This window comes from Herpailurus yagouaroundi, unplaced genomic scaffold (genome assembly GCF_014898765.1).
Source record: "Herpailurus yagouaroundi ecotype Mexico unplaced genomic scaffold, PumYag 166, whole genome shotgun sequence".
Classification (NCBI taxonomy): Eukaryota; Metazoa; Chordata; class Mammalia; order Carnivora; family Felidae; genus Herpailurus; species Herpailurus yagouaroundi.
The window spans coordinates 37,435,136-37,452,125 of NW_024412407.1; the positions used below are offsets into that span (position 1 = coordinate 37,435,136).

Consider the following 16,990-nt stretch of genomic DNA (forward strand, 5'->3'; position numbering starts at 1 on the left):
CCCCCCCCCCCCCCCCCCCCCCCCCCCCCCCCCCCCCCCCCCGATGCGTCGCGAAAGTAACCGCACGCTAATTTCACCTCTCCTCTGCTGGTGTGAACAACAGTTCCTCGCTGAGGCAGTTCCATGTCTTTCATAACTCGGATTTTGGCAAAAAGAAGGTTACACAAACCAACTTACAAAGATACTGGCAATGCTTTGCTCCATGCAGCGCAAAGTAGACCGGGGGCGGGGGCAGGGCGGCGGAGCTCAGTGGGGCCGGTGAAGGATTCCCGCTGTGTAAGTGAGGCTTGGCAGTGAGCCTTTTAACAGCATTCCTGAGGATGGAGGGCATGTTATCTAGCCCCTGGTTACTGTTTTCCTGCAGAAGGGGTTCCTTCCCAGAACCGGCTCTTCTCACTTGCCCGCTGGTGGCAGAGATCCCGAGGAACAAAAAGCGAAATCTTGCCTTTTCCTTTGTTCCCTGCAGGGCACCGGCCTCCCTCTTCAGTTTGGCGACCAGTGGCCCTGACCTTGCTGACTCTGTGTTTGGTGCTACTGCTTGGCCTGTTGGCCCTGGGGCTTGTGTGTAAGTCTGCGCTCTGACTTGGGGGGAGGATCTTGGTTCTAAGGGTTGTCTGGGATGAGAAATACTTTTATGAATTTTTTTTTTTACTTTAATTCTAACCCTAACCCTAACCCCATGGGTACTTCAGTGTACCTTATTCTAAAGCACCCATGTAAATGATGAGTAGTGAAAGAAGCATTAAGATGCAGCAATCGCTTGCCAGCTAGACTTTTACATTCCGTGTGAGATCTAGCAGGGTTTTGTCCGTTTCCATGCCGATATTTAAAATCAGCAATTTTTAATGCATGCATGGTTTAACCCTCTTTTATCCTACAAAAGAGTAGAGGCAGTGGTTTTTGCTCTTAGTATGCATGACTCAGCAGGCTAATACAGAGGGAAGAGATTTCATTGATGTCTACCCCCTCAATATAAGGAGGACAGACTAGGTCCTTAATGACCACAGTATTTTTCAGAAAGCCCAGGAAGTTATAGAATCATTTTGCAAAATCTTGTGAAAACCAAACAAGGAAACATGCGTGTGGAAAAGTCTTGAAATTTCAAACCAGGAAGGACAAGTTCAAAAACTAAAAAAGCGAAGTGGGTGAATTTGCTTCGTGAGATTGAGACCCTATAGTAAATGTTTCCTGAGCAGTTGAAGAAGGTGATTCAAGACATCGTAAGTTTTTAAAATTAAAAAATATATATATTTCTCTATCATGGCCTCCAAAGTTTTAATTCATTTTGATATAATTTGTTTCATGACCGCCATGACTTTTAAGGATATGAAGCAACTTTCATGATTCATGAAGGACTTTTCTACTTAGATTTAGAAATCTGAAATCTGGAGTTTAAGCCTAAGGGTTGGTTGAAATTTTCTAGACAAGAGATATTAAGGATGTTGCTTGTTCTCACTGAGCCCAGTGGGAATCCATAAAACTATGGAAATGATAATAGGACTACTTTAATGACTGAATGAGATAACAATATATGCTGATTGTCCATATTAACATACTAATCATTAGATGAGTGGATTTGTGGTTTCAGGTTAAGCAGTGCTATAAGCGTATGCACAAAATATTTATTGAGTAGTGAATATGGGTGAAGATTTTAGTCCTGAAGTTAGAAACCGTTATTATGATTCTACATTGTCAGATCAAAAGACGGAGTTTGAGAAATTAAACTGCTTGAGACAATGCAATTTATTGTGTACTGCAGTTCAAACTTGAATGCACACGCTAGGAAAGCTCAAAGCATGAGATCTTAAACAGCACAAGGTTTTTTCTTCCCCATATGTAAAAAGGGGAAGTAGAAATGAAGAAGCCAGCCGTCCAGTCTGACTTGGTAACTCGGGTTAGTTTTCCAGTTCTACCAGCTTTCCAACACTCAGCAAGACAGCATTTCTAACAAGGAAGAAAGATTGGCGAATCTCTCCCGACAGCTGCAGTCTCTCCAGACAAAGAACAGGAAGCTTGCAGAAATTCTGCAGCGCGTGGCTGAAAAACTGTGTCGTGAGCTGTATAACAAAACTGGAGGTGAGCCCTGTTCACTAAGCTCCCTCCGCCCTCAGGATATCTGTCATGGTAGAGCTGACTTTCCCAACCGTGTACCTGGGAGTCACATAATATTCAGTTTGTTGTCTGGCGAACATAATAAAGAATTTGGGCGCCTCCCATCCCCAGTTACTGGATCATTTAGTTCAGGTACCTCTGTGTTATAATATTAAAAAGATTCTTCAAATTCAGACATTAAAAAAAAATTTTTTTTTAACGTTTATTTACTTTTGAGACAGAGAGAGACAGAGCATGAACAGGGGAGGGGCAGAGAGAGAGAGGGAGACACAGAATCTGAAACGGGCTCCAGGCTCTGAGCTGTCAGCACAGAGCCCGACGCGGGGCTCGAACTCACGGACCGTGAGATCGTGACCTGAGCCGAAGTCGGACGCTTAACCGACCGAGCCACCCAGGCGCCCCTCAAATTCAGACATTTTAAACAATAAAAACAATTAACGTTGAATAGCCAAGATAATAGTGCACGTAAATAAAATACAGAGTTATTTCTTAATTTACCTTGGCACATAAAGAGCTGAGAGTAGTATACATTTCGTAATGAGTTTATCAATCTTTTCTCACTGAGAAGTTAATGAGCTCGTAACTATAGTTCTCCCATTTTAAGAACCACACTGGCATCAGGTTAAAAATGCTGATAAACGGTATGGGGGCACCTGGGTGGCTCAGTCGGTTAAGCGTCCGACTTCGGCTCAGGTCATGATCTCATGGTTTGGGAGTTCGAGCCCCGCGTGGGGCTCTGTGCTGACGGCTCGGAGCCTGGAGCCCGCTTCAGATTCTGTGTCTCCCCTTCTCTCTGCCCCTCCCATGCTCATGCTCTGTCTCTCTGTCTCTCAATAATAAATAAACAATAAAAATTTTTTTAAAAATGCTGATAGGCTGAGTCAAATCACAGTCATTTAAATCCACTCTGCCTTGCCTGGGTACCAGAAATCTGCATTGTGGTGATGATGACAATGCCAGTGATAGATGAGGCACGCTTTGATGACCACAAGACCGGAAGCCTCATCTCATTCCCAGGCCTTTTTCTCCTGTCTTTTTTGGGTTTCGTCATGCCTAACTCTATTCCAGTTAGTCTTCTCTTCTGTTCTGCTCATTGTGTGAGCACAGGAAGCAACCCACATTTCGAGTCTACTTTTTCTTTTTCTTTCAGGGACTTTAAATTGGGTTGAAGTCTTCCTCCTCCATAGGGGTATCACTTCCCACGCTAACCAGACAGCCAGACTGCGTGGTTAGCCAGTAAATGGCACCCACGTGCACGCTCCTATTTCTCTAGGCGACTCTTTTCCGCATGACTCATGGCCTCACTGGTCACGATTTTCTTTCTTTTGTTTTCCTTTGTTAACTTTCCTGAGGAATAGTTGACAAATGTAGTTGTATGTATTTGAAGTAGAACGTTACGGTTCGAGGTACACATACATTATGCAATCATACTCAAAGTCAAGATGATCAATGCATCTAACCACCTCATAGAGTCTTGATTTTTCCTTCTTGTGCTTCCGACAACCCGCTGTATGTTGTCTTCTATGGTGGGCGCTGTGCCTTCGAAAGGTAATCCAAGTTTCTCTGAAACCGCTTGTCTCTGGGATTTACCACTAGCTGTATAAAAACAAACAGAAAGCTGGATATACAAGTAAACCATGCCTCCCTTAAATATAAAATCTACATGCCATCTGTTAACGATATCCCTTATTGCCATGAAAATGTCCATATAGCTTTGGTTTGATGTTCGTTCTCAGTTTTATTCTGATGCTCTCCATTCCTTTCCCATTATCCATCCATCCATCCACTCTCCCATTCAGCTAAGATTTATTGAGCACTGACTGATGCATGCCATGCAACGTATACACAGATTTCTGCCCTCGTAGACCTCTTGCTCTATTGGGGTGGTGGTAACAAATAGACTTAAAAACATAAAATAAGATGATCAACTTGTCCCAGTGTGCTGGAAACTTTTCCAGCTTTAGTACTGAAAGTCCCACATTTTGGGAAAGCTCAGGTTTCAGGCACACAGGAAAGGGTTGGTCAAACTAAACATAATCTATAAGAAGGTAATCAATCCTGTGGAAAATAAAGTAGATAAGGCATGAGGCATCAGGGATTTAGGGATGGTGGGTTGCTAATTAAAGTAGGGAGACCATGAATTCCTAATTAAGGTGAGGGTATCGGAGCAAAGATTTGAAGAGTTGGGGGAATTAGCCATGTAGATAATATGGGGAAAGCACCAGCCAAGGAGGTTCTGGAAAGAACCGGAACAGGAAGTGCAGGAGCCCTCAAGTGAATACAACTGCCTGTTCAGGGAATGATAAGGAGCCTGTGTGCCTAGGGCAGAGTGAGGGAGCGGAGAACTAATAGTGATTATTTATGGCGTTTGGTGACATGGTAAGGGATTTGGCTTCTATTTGGGGCAAAATAAGGATCCACTGCAGCATCTCCGGCTGAGGAAATATATATCTGACATGAGTTTTAAAGGCTAACTCTGCAAATATGTTGAAAATAGACTGGAGGAAGGAAGAGTGAAAACAGAGAAATGACATCAGAAATGGCTTTTGCAGTCATCCAGGAGAGCGGTGATGGTTCCTCAAACTAGGATGTTATTAGTGGAGATGAATGAAGGATGGAATAAAATGGGAGGTGAGAGAAATAAAGGAGTCAAGGATACCTCCAGAGATTTTGGACAATGCAATTAGGGGAGACGTGATCAAGTGAGATGGGGCAGGATTCTGTAGTTATGAGGGGGAAGGTTAGAAACCAAAAGAACACTGTTTTGGGCCTGTTGAATTTGAAGTATCATATGGATATCCAAGTGGAGAGCTGAGTAAGTAGTTTGCTATAAAGTCTGGGCCAGAAATATCAACTAACTTATGAAAAATCTCCCAAATTATTTATTTATTTAAAACTTTGTTTTACCTTAAGAAATATTTCACATATGCACACACAAAAAAATGCGAACAATAACATCATATCCATTAGCATATTGACCATTTACATTGTAACATGTTAACATTTTGACACTGGGTTGTTTTTAAAATAGATACATTTTTATGGAATGATTGAGTTCCCATACCTCCATAAGGATTGTGGTTACAAATATCTGTTCTCAAAAGCCCAAGGCCATGTACCCTCACCAGTACTGAAACCATGGCTTTCAGGGAGTAGTTCCTACACTTATAACCTCTACCCACATAGTCCTTCTCACCCTTGACCTGTGCACTTAGCTTTTCCGACTGTGGGGCCCATCTTAATTTCTGACACATGGAGATTTACCCTTTGAATTCATACTTTGCTTAGTACTTATGCTTTTTTTTTCTTAAATTTTATTGACTTTTTTAGAATGAGAAAAGAGTCCATATCTTATTGGTATATATTGCATTTTTAAAAAAAAAGCCTTTGGGTGCCTGGTTGGCTCAGTCGGTTAAGCATTGGACTCTTGATTTCAGCTCAGGTCATGATCTCATGGTCATGATCTCGTGGTCATGAGCTGAGCCCCTCGTGGGGCTCTGTGCAGGGCATGGGACCCGACTGGAATTGTCTCCCTCCCTCTGCCCCTTTCCTGCTTGAACACGTGCATGTGCACATGCTCTCTCTATATTAAAAAAAAAAAAATTTTTTTTTTACAATTATTCAAGAGAATTTTGAGGAAGAAAAGTATGGAAGCTTCAGTTGTTTCTTAAATACCATGCATAATTAAAAGCTCTTTATGAAACTGAATATTCTCTGTTACATATGGCAAGAAGCAAGGAAGTTCCAATCATTCATTGCTAAGTTCCAAACTCCATGAAAGCACGTAGTGTCTGTTTTCATTTTTTTTTTTTTTTAGGTTTTTTTTTAACGTATATTTATTTTTGAGAGCGAGAGAGGGAGACGGAGAGAGAGACAGAGAGAGCACAAGCAGGGGAGGGGCAGAGAGAGAGGGAGACAGAATCAGAGGCAGGCTCCAGGCTCTGAACTGTCAGCACGGAGCCCAACACGGGGCTCGAACTCACGGCCCCGGGAGATCATGACCTGAGACGAAGTTGGATGCTTAAGCGACTGAGCCACCCAGACGCCCCTGTTTCAATTTTCACTGGATATTTTCAAATTCCACCATATATTCAGTACCAGTAACAACTCGTGGCACATAGAGGGTGTTCGGTAAACATTTGTAGTTATCATCACCCGGGCAACTAAATAAGAGGAAGGGCATCAATTCTCTCTTGAGTCATCACGTACTATATAACTTCAGGAAAGGAAAGAAGGTAGACCTGGATAGAAAAATAACGTATCAAAATTGGTTTCTTTCCAAGAACACAGATGCAGCCCTTGTCCAGAAAAATGGAAATGGCATGGGGACAAATGCTACCGATTCTGTAGAGACAGCAAGAGTTGGCAAGGCTGTGAATATTTCTGCCTTGCAGAGAACGCCACCATGCTGAAGATAAACACGCAGGAAGTGCTGGTAAGATCCTGAGGCTTAGTCAGTGTGAATTGTTCGCAAAAGGAGGTCTTTCAAAGAACCGTATAAGAAGAATCTAAGGAGTCAATGCTCACAGAGTCTCACACTTACTGCCATCAAGGCCTAAGTCTTACTCCTGTTGTGTCGAGTGATTCCCTGGGTTATGGAAGAAGGCATTTTCTGTTCTCCACAGAAACCCATGCCTTAGAACCACGAGAGGAGGCGCTTCAAAATCTCCACCAGTCAGGAATCAAATTAAAAACTGTTTTCGTGCCTCACCTCTTTGGATGTGGGCGGGAAGGGCACAATATGGAGGCAGTGTCAGAAAGACACTGTCCTTCCGTTATAAAGGGACAAGGGCTTTCATTAAAAATATTTCATTAAGTAAATCACTACTAGAGTTTGCAGATAAATACCTTGCTTTCCAGAAGTTTGTAACCTAACATAGACTGGTCAAGGCAAATATGAAAGTGAAATTATAAATGGACATATATTAAGTATATGCGGTTAAAATAAACTCTAAAAAATCACGTAATTGTCGCCACCTTAAAAAAATACTTATCATTGCCTTTGGATTTAGTCCCTCAAGCAGTGTGACCATTATGTATTTATCATTGTTTTAGGGGAGGTCTCAGCCCAGAGTAAGTAGTTTATCCACAAAGGATTATTTAATTGAAATAAAAGGCCACCTCACTATGCAAACTCTTAACATCCCTCTGGTTACATCCAAATTCCTACCCACTTTCTGAAATCTGTGATGAATAGAACTCTGCACTGTCTCTTGTCCACTAAAATAATATTTGTATCCTTTCTTGACAGCTCAATGTAAGCAGAAAGGGAGGTAACTTTATTTGACTAAGACAATGTGTCCTACCATAAGCCCATCTAATTTTTCTTATTCTCTTTGTTTTCCCCACCTCTCGTACATACTGAGGACTCAGGTATATAATTGAACTGCGTTATATATAATGGTAGGGAATATCGTGAAAGTTATACAGTGATTTTCTCTCATGCTTCATATCCTTGTATATATTTAAATCATTTCCATGTGATTTATATTCAAAACTTTTAATTCGAGGGATCTACCCTTCAGTTGGAAGTATTTCAACTACACTTCTTTCGATAGGCCTACTCGATGACTATTATTTAGCGATAGTTTCACATACACTGCCAGGAATCTTTTCTTGAACAAACATGTGCCATTAACTAACTGAAGGGTTGAAGACATAAAAAAAAATGTGTGCGTCCTTAAGGAACTCATAATATGGTGGAAAAGAAGGACATGAAAATGGATAATTATCACAAATTTATATAATTTCTATGTTATCAAGAGTGAGACTAGATAGAAGGAAGTGAATAACTTAAAAACATTTCAGTATAGGGGCGCCTGGGTGGCTCAGTTGGTTGAGCGTCTGACTTCGGCTCAGGTCATGATCTTGCGGTTTGTGAGTTTGAGCCCCACATCGGGCTCTGTGCTGACAGCTCGGAGCCTGGAGCCTGCTTCAGATTCTGTGTCTCCCTCTCTGTCCCTTCCCCTGCTCATGCTCTGTCTCTCTGTTTCTCAATAATAAATGTTAAAAAAAATAAAAAAATTTCAATATAGATATTAGGGAAGAAATTATATATATGAGTATATATGTATATATAAATACTATACAAAAATATAAATAGACACACACATATGAAAAATTTCTCTGCCCTTCCTTGTCTGAGACATAAATCATCCTTCCAAATTTTCTCTTACATCTTTTTGCATTAAATTATATTCATTAGTCTTTTCTCCTTCTGGGTCAGTCCCTGTAGAAAGGTTATTTTTCCCATGTTTACACTTGTCCTTCCATACTCTTCCATTTCCCAGAATTACTCCCCATCTCTTTGTAAATCTGCCTCTCATTTTTTTATATAAACCTTAGTATTTGTGACTTGCAAATAATGGGTCATTTATAAATCTTGGTTGATGCGATTCATGGTTTCAGAATATCAGTATATATTCCATAATTATTAAGACAAGATCAATTCTTTAACTTGGCCAAATTGACCTCCCCGCAGACACTTTTTCTCTCAAGGGCACTATCACCTATGTGGGGCAGGACTCATGTGTTGTTCTTGTATTAAAAGTGTTGGCTGGCCCTACACATCTCTGTGTGTATAGGGTGTAACATCTCTAAAGCTAAAGATTTTCTTGTGTGCCTTTCACAGGAGTTTGCCATGCCTCAGAGCTACTCTGAGTTTTTCTACTCTTATTGGACAGGGCTATCCCGCAATGGCAGCAGACAGGCGTGGCTATGGACCGACGGAACCCCGTATTCCTCTGAACTGTAAGCCTTCAGAACATTTTGTGGGAAAAGCATTTAATAGAGAGGGTTTGCTTGCATCACAGAGTCCAACAATTGGGTTCAATCAGCATTAGTCGAACATCTGCTTTGCACTGGGTGCGGAGTTTGTCAGAGGATGGACCAAGACATTCAAAAATAAAACATAGTGCTTGCTTTTCAATGGCTTATAAACCAGTGAAGGAGACCTACAAACTGTTAGTGTAACAGTGGGGGCAGTTCCCCGTCTGAATGCTTTCAGAGTGTTTATCTCAGGGCCTGAAGTCCCTTGGAGTTATCAATACCCGGAGACAATATAAGACCTCAGATTTCTTGGCTTTCTGGGTAGTGTAATAAGGAGCGCATATTTATTTATTTTATTTATTTTTTTTATCATTTTTTTAATCATTTATTTTATTTTTTTTATCATTTAATTAATATATTTTCTTTTTTAATATGAAATTTATTGTCAAATGGGTTTCTATACAACACCCAGGGGAGCACATCTTTAAAAGTACAGTTTCTGAGACTAGATTTGCTGACATTGTAAGAGTAATATTATCAAAAATTACTTTTACTTATGTGAGCACTTAGATAGGATTGTCATGGTATCTTTTGAAACAGGTAAATGTAATACCTATCCCCAAATATATTACAGCTTAAAGCCACGTTCGGACAGATACCTTTCTTCTCTTTATATTGTACAGGATATCTTCTCCCAGGAGGTAGGACGTAATCAGTGTAATCTTTTTTTTTTTTAATTTTTTTTTAAATTTTTTTTTTCAACGTTTATTTATTTTTGGGACAGAGAGAGACAGAGCATGAACGGGGGAGGGGCAGAGAGAGAGGGAGACACAGAATCAGAAACAGGCTCCAGGCTCTGAGCCATCAGCCCAGAGCCTGACGCGGGGCTCGAACTCCCGGACCGCGAGATCGTGACCTGGCTGAAGTCGGACGCTTAACCGACTGCGCCACCCAGGCGCCCCTTTTTTTAATTTTACAGTTAATTAAACTGAGTCGCAGATGATTTCTCAGATGGTGGTAAAATCATATGATACATTTGATGGATTGTAACATGCCTCCTAGTTTTAATTAGAAACAGCTTTTGTTGCTTTAGATGAACGGATGCTTCTAAGAATGAGTATGGAAATTGAGGGGCTGAAAGTAAGAGCTTGGTGACCCCGTTCTTCACAGTAAATTCATTCTGCGTGTCTATTCTACAATTTTGTCAAGTGAAGAATACTCCCTATGTACTCTCTGGGTATTTAACATTTCACTTTAGAAGTAAACTATGATTCAATTAACCTTTTTTTTTTTTCTTTCTTTCTTCAAGGTTTGAGATTATAATAGATTTCACCAGCCTAAGAAGCAGGGACTGTGTGACCATCCTCAATGGGAAGGCTTTCTCAAAGGACTGCAAAGAGTTGAGGCGGTGTGCGTGTGAAAGAAGGGCTGAAGCAGTGAAGCTTGAGAGCCTCCATTAGCCTCTCTGAGCCATTAGGTGGAAGTGATTGACTCTTCCGCCATAAAGGTGATGTCAAGCTCCCTTCAGGGAAATTGAAGATCAGAACAAAAGTCAATTTCTTTATGGGCACCTGTAATAATTTGGTTTCAGTTCCTTTTTTTCTCCTATTGGAGCCATGTTTGTACAACAAAGCAGCAAAATGATTTGAGCCAAGCAAGGTCATTGCAAAGGATATTTGAGACATTGGGAAATGGGAAAAAAGGAGGAAAGGCAGTTTCTCTGACAGGTACAAGAAGCACTTGCCTGTTTCCTGCTCAAGATCGCCAGCATTTCTGAGCTTGGGTTCATGCAAATGTTTATGAGTCACAAAGAAGTCCTACCTGCATACCACCCACCAGTCGCAGACTTTCGTAAAGTTGTAATCTACCTTCTTGACCTAGAGATGCTTTCCAGCGTTCTTCCTTCTCATCATCTAATATCATCTGCCTTTTGCCATGTCTTCCTTAATATTTGGAGAAGTGAGAAACTTACTGAAGTAGAGGAAATAAAGGTGTGTAACATTCTTTACTCCAAAGGTCAAGTAGACCATGAGAAATTAGCAGTCATTTTCTATACAACGCTCTTAAATACAGAACTAATTCTTTCTGTTTCTGTTTGCTTCAGTCCGTACTTTTCCCTTCCTACTCTCTCAATAAAGCCCCCATCTGCCATGTCTAGGGCTTGCTTCCCACTGGGATAACTCTTTTTATTAGAATCTTAACTTCTTATGAACATACCTCCCCAGGTTCACTTAAGACTCCAACAATTACCTCCTTTCCTGAGGAATTTCTTCCAAGAAAGAAATATTCTCAGCTCAGTTTTGTATCCCAGTTACTGCCCTGATCCTCCCTTCAGAGAGATTGAAGACCAGAGCAAATGTCAGTCTCTTTATGTGAATCTAATCATGTGAGTCTTTCTTTTTTTATATGAAATTTATTGTCAAATTGGTTTCCATAATCATGTGAGTCTTTAATCAGTCCCGATTTTCTTCCATTTGATCCATGCTTATGCCTTTCAGGTACTGAAGATTTAATAATAATAAATGTAAATAATGTGAAATGTATGTGATTTGAGAATAGATTTGTGATTTGGGGAAATTTTCAGCGTGGAGATGTTCTTCAAACTATGATAGCAACCTGTGTTTTGGTTGTTTGTGCCTTACAGAGAGTTTGTAGGGACTGTACAAGAGTACTGATTATTTGATCACTGGAAGAAGATAAGTCTTTGAGAGGCACACTGATTTCAAGAAGGTGATTTTAGCACTTTCCTGAGATGAAATCTTTTGAGGCAAGCTGGTCATCAACACATGGCTAAAGATAAGTCAGGGAAATTTTAATAGGTTGAGTTATCCAGTCAGGTCCTGGAAAGGGGAAGAGAGACTGTGACATTTGCACACATCACTGGTTTGTTGTGTAAGCATTCCTTTCTCAGGAAGCCAATATGCACAATCATAACAGGGGTCATGGTAAATAACACCATCACAACCACTGACTGTTTGTGTATGGAAAAATCAATTTTAAGGGTTTAATGCTAGAAAGGATCGTCTATTATAAATCTTTATTTGTCAGCAGTGGAAACTGGGGTGTTTTAGTTTTATTTTCAGTAAACATCTATCTCATGGTAAAATGATATTAAATTAGCAATCATGATAAAGAGAATATTTCTGTATTCATTTTCATAAGACTGCATTACTTAGCAATCACTACTTGTGGGTTTCTTACTTATGAGTTAATTTTCTTTTCAATTTTCTGTCGATTCGTCAGGAAATGTCTTCAGCGTTGAACAAATTTTGTCTTGATTTATTGTGTTGTGCAAAAATAACTGCACTTGTGGCCATAAAATGAGATGTTTTAGATCCCCTATACTGATTCATTATTGGGCAAATCACTTTACCTCATGAAGTTTATTTCATTACGTATGAAGTGGAAATGTTTGTAATTCTCTCGTGGTGCTGTTGTTAGCTGAACTGGGGTAAATATGAAATTAGTTTTACAATCTAAATTGCAATATGAAATGTAAACGACATTAACAACACGTAAAAAAAGGATTTAGCGTTTTCTTTTAAAGTTTATTTATCTATTTTGACAGGGACACTGTGAGCGGGAGTGATGCAGAGAGAGAGGAAGAGAGAGGATCCCAAGCAGGCTTTGTGCTCTCAGCAGGGCTGGATCCCATGAACCATGAGATCATGACCTGAGCAGAAACCAAGAGTCGGATGCTCAACTAACTGAGCCATCCAGGCACCCCTATTTTTTTTTTTACATAAGGGACTACAAAAAAGCATAAGCAACCCTTTTTGGATATCTGTATTCTTTAGTAACTTATCGAGAGGCACTTACATTAGGAAGATGTGGATATTGCCAAATGTTTTTTATGATGAGTGCGGATATTTAATGAATGCGATTAATAAAATAGGCACATAACAAGAAATGTGGTTTAGGACTTTAGTTAAGCAATTAAGTGTTATTTAAGTTTTGTGACCACGGGAAGAAAACGTGGTTAATATGAGAAAGTCAAATTATTTTGTGGACTAAGTTGTAAAACAGGGACATGGGACACATCTTTTTGACCCCTGGCATCCTACATAACTGCAGTCTAGTTCAGGGTTGAATGACAAGTGTCTCTTTAAATGCCATTACTTTAAAGAGACTAGCCGCCTGGAAAGTGGGTGTTGAAAAGTGTTCTCCCTTCAAATCTACAACCTAAGGGAAAGTGTCACTTTAGATAGTGAAGAGGGAAAAAAATAGCATTTATTTGACATTCTTGCTATTCTTAACCCTATTTCTCTCCATATTTGCCCTCGGTCCCATCATCTGTATCACAAAACTTGCGACACTGATCACAATATGAGCAGATATTTCAAAAGAACAGAAATATAGTAGGGCACAACATTTTCTCCCCATTTTAAAAAATATTTAAGAATAGGAAATAGGGGCTCTTGGGTGGCTTAGTTGGTTAAGCATCAGACTCTCGATTTCAGCTCAGGTCACTATCTCATGGTTCATGAGATCGAGCCCCGCATCGGGCTTCCCGCTGAGAGTGGAGCCTGTTTGGAATCCTCTTTCTCTCTTTTTCTCAAAAAAAAAAAAAAAAAAAGGAAATAATCATGATGTGAACTTGGAAATATGATTTGCTAAGACATGTTTCCATGGATAATCAGAAAAAGCAGCACCGCGTGAATTAATTTTTGGCTCGTGAAAACTTTTTCTCTTCCGGGCTTTTGTGTGGTTAGTTAATTCTGAAGAAATTTCAGGAAAAGTCAAACGAGGAACATAGCCTTTCCTGGTAGATCTGAGTTCCCTAGGGTACACAATGAGTTATTTCTTTTCCTGAGGATATTGAACCGCTTTTAAAACTTATCAACAGGAAACAGATCATGAGCCCTGTAATAGCAGGAAGAGTGAGAAGTGTAAGGGGAGCTTTTACATTGGAGACAAAAGCGCTTATGAAATAAGGAGAAGACTCTAGTAGATTGCCTTGGGTTTGGCCTTGATATTTGTTATTTATTTATTTATTTATTTATTTTTAATACGAAATTTATTGTCACACTGGTTTCCACACGACACCCAGTGTTCATCCCAACAGGTGCCCTCCTCAATCAGCTACTTTGTAAAGGGATTCTTGTCATTTTCGCAGAATGCAAAAACCATCGTTATTTGATTTACAGTGTACATAACTTTTTTACAACGTTCGTTGTATGAATAACTTTTTAGGATCTGGTAATATTATTATTCTATCAACATTACCATTCTCATGTTTTCCTTTTTATACGCTTAATGTACTTTAACCATAGCTTGTAACAAAGCTTCTTTACATTTATAGGACAGGGTTTTATGTTTCCTTTCCTCCTTTTTCTTAAAGCTAACTTGGATTTCAATGAGATGGATGAAAGATATCCAATTGAGTATTGGTGAGACCAACATATAAAACTCGTTATCTCTGTGCCAAGGCCCAATCCCTTACCAGTGCCTGGAAAAAGACCTTGATATTCTGGGCCAAAAGCAATCTGCAAGAAAAAAAAAAAATTTCCACCCGTACTATCTATGTGCAAAGCAGTATTGCCACTGAGGAAATTTGTAGGGTCCTATGCCAGCTGCACTGTAGATAAGATTCTGGCTTGTAAATTATGCATCACATATTGATGGAATGACATCAGCTGAAGGATGTTTGCCTTTGGCTTCATTGTACTTTTTCTTAACAGAGTTATTAAATGCTTCCTATCCTTTCCGTAAACATAGTTCCATGACAATACTCTGAAGAATCTTGAGACAGTCAAATTGTTATTGTTTCTCGTTTATTCCAGGTAATTATATTCAACCGCCAGCTGTCAGCTGTGAAAACCAAACACAGGACTCAACTTATACTGTGTTTTCTGTGTTATTTTCCTTTTCCAGGTTCAGCAGAAAATTAGAGAAAAATCCCTGTTATTGAAAAGCCCACCGTTTAAACTCCAGGTCAAGGGTAAATTAAAAAAACAAAATAGGGGCGCCTGCGTGGCTCAGTCCAACTTCGGCTCAGATATGATCTCACAGTTTGTGAGTTCAAGCCCCACGTCGTCTCTGTGATGACAGCTTAGAGCCTGGAGCTTGCTTCCCTCTCCCTGGAGAGGCTTAGAGCCTGGAGCTTGCTTCTTGTCTCCCTCTCTCTCTGTCCCTCCCCCCACCCAAAAAATAAATAAACATTTAAAAAGTCAAAGCAAAACAAAACAAAACAAAACATGAAAACATGCTCTTCCCATCCTTAAAGGACCTTATCCTTCAGAGGTCACCTTTTACAATAGACTTCTAGGTTCATTTAAGTTATTTCCACTAGCCTCAGTGGATTTATTTTGTTTCACTTTATTTAAGCGGTATCTTTATTGTAAAGAGAGATGAGAATCCAATGTAGCTCAGCTAGTCCTTGTGAAAAATGAAAAATTAAATAAAATTGTATTGGATTTAGCAGGTATTTGATGAGAATTTACTGTGTAGCAAGTTTTACTAAGGATGGTAAACAGAAGTAATGTAGTAATAATTGGCGAATTTTTCTTTCCTGTAGATTACAAGATACTTTCATATCTTGTGTCTTGGCAACAAGCTGATCTATGTACAAGGAGCCTGCAGACCTAGGATTCAGATTGTCTATAGATTTATTTGAAGAGAGTCATTAACTTTAAAACAGATATTTTGTCTAGACAGTTCCTGACATTTATATATAAACTTTAGCTTCTCGATATTCCTGTAACCCGCGCAGGAAAAAGGGTCATGTTTATCTAGACTACATTAATAAAGTTGATGCCTACAGATGACTAGTAATTTACTCCAGATAATAATAATGAGCACTGATATAGTGTCAAACTCTAGGAAAGGCAATAGTTTCAGCAATTAACATACATTAATAATTTAATTCTCAAATAATATTTTGAAATAAGTCCTATTACTATTTTACAATGAAGAAATTGAGGCACAGAGAGGTGCAGTTACAGTGGAATGTTACTTCTCCAAAAAAGACATCCAGATGGCCAGCAGACATGAAAAGATGCTCAACATCACTCGTCATCATGGAAATGCAAATCAAAACTGCCATGAGATGTCACCTTACACCTATCAGAATGGCTTAAATCAAAAGCACAAGAAACAATAAATGTTGGCAAGGATATGGAACAAAAGGAACCTTCTTGCACTGTTGGTGGGAATGCACACTGGTGCAGCCACTTTGGAAAACAGTATGGAGGTTCCTCAAAAAGTTAAAAATAGAACTAGCCTATGATCCAGTAATCATGCTACTAGGTATTTACCCCCAAAATACAAAACACTAATTCAAAGGGTTACATGCACCCCTATGCCAATAGCAGCATTATTTATAATAGACGAGATATGGAAGCAGCCCAAGTGTCCATCGATTAATGAATGGATAAAGATGTGGTACACACACACACACACACACATACACGCACACACAATGGAATATTATGCAGCCATTAAAAGGAATGAAATCTTGTCATTTGCAATGACATGGATGGAGCTAGAGAGTATAATGCTAAGTGAAATAAGAAAGTCAGAGCAAGACAAATACTATATAATTTCACTTATATATGGAATTTAAGAAACAAAGCAAGTGAGCAAAGGGGGAAAAAAAGAGACAAGCCAAGAAACAGACTCTTAACTACTGACAGGAGACTGATGGTTACCAGAGGGGAAGTCGGGGGGGGGGGGCGCGGGTAAAATAGATGATGCGGATTAAGGAATACACTTATCATGATGAACACAGGGTGACGTATGGAATTGGTGAATCACGACATTGTACCCCGGAAATTAATACTACAGTGTATGTTAACTATACCGGAATTGGAATTTTAAAAATAAAAAAAAAAAAATGCTGGAGTGTTAACCTTGAAAGTCTCAGCCTGAGTCCTTTGATTTGTGAGTACTAGAGACAGAGAGAGGAAAGAAGGAAGTTCACAGCTGTCCTTTACTGGAGATGCACTGGTACTGACGGCCTAACTACTCCTTCTACTTATATAAAGTGCTTGTAATGCAAGTGTCCAGTAGAATTCTGCAATCCTAAAAGGTTATTGTCTTACAGGCAGCAGATAGCTGTCTGTCTTCTTTCTAATATGAAAATCCATATCTCTGTCCTACTCTCCTGCAG

The 16,990-nt window shown here is 39.6% G+C and overlaps 1 protein-coding gene across 10 annotated transcripts in view; it reads left to right on the forward strand.

Moving 5' to 3' along the window:
• The window catches only part of CLEC1A (C-type lectin domain family 1 member A), a 27,132-nt gene extending 11,485 nt beyond the window's left edge, over nt 1–15,647 (forward strand). The window contains exons 2-9 of one of the 10 annotated variants that reach the window (XR_005794584.1): nt 467–565; nt 1,900–2,076; nt 6,396–6,547; nt 8,744–8,862; nt 10,190–10,871; nt 13,946–14,048; nt 14,755–14,821; nt 15,398–15,647. Coding sequence is in view for 6 of the 10 variants with exons in the window: in XM_040488958.1 (XP_040344892.1) it covers nt 467–565; nt 1,900–2,076; nt 6,396–6,547; nt 8,744–8,862; nt 10,190–10,340 (698 nt within the window). In the remaining 4 variants the exon portion in view is untranslated. The other 9 variants (XR_005794586.1, XR_005794583.1, XM_040488960.1 and 6 more) reach the window with 9 other exon arrangements.
• The last annotated feature ends 1,343 nt before the right edge of the window (nt 15,648–16,990 follow it).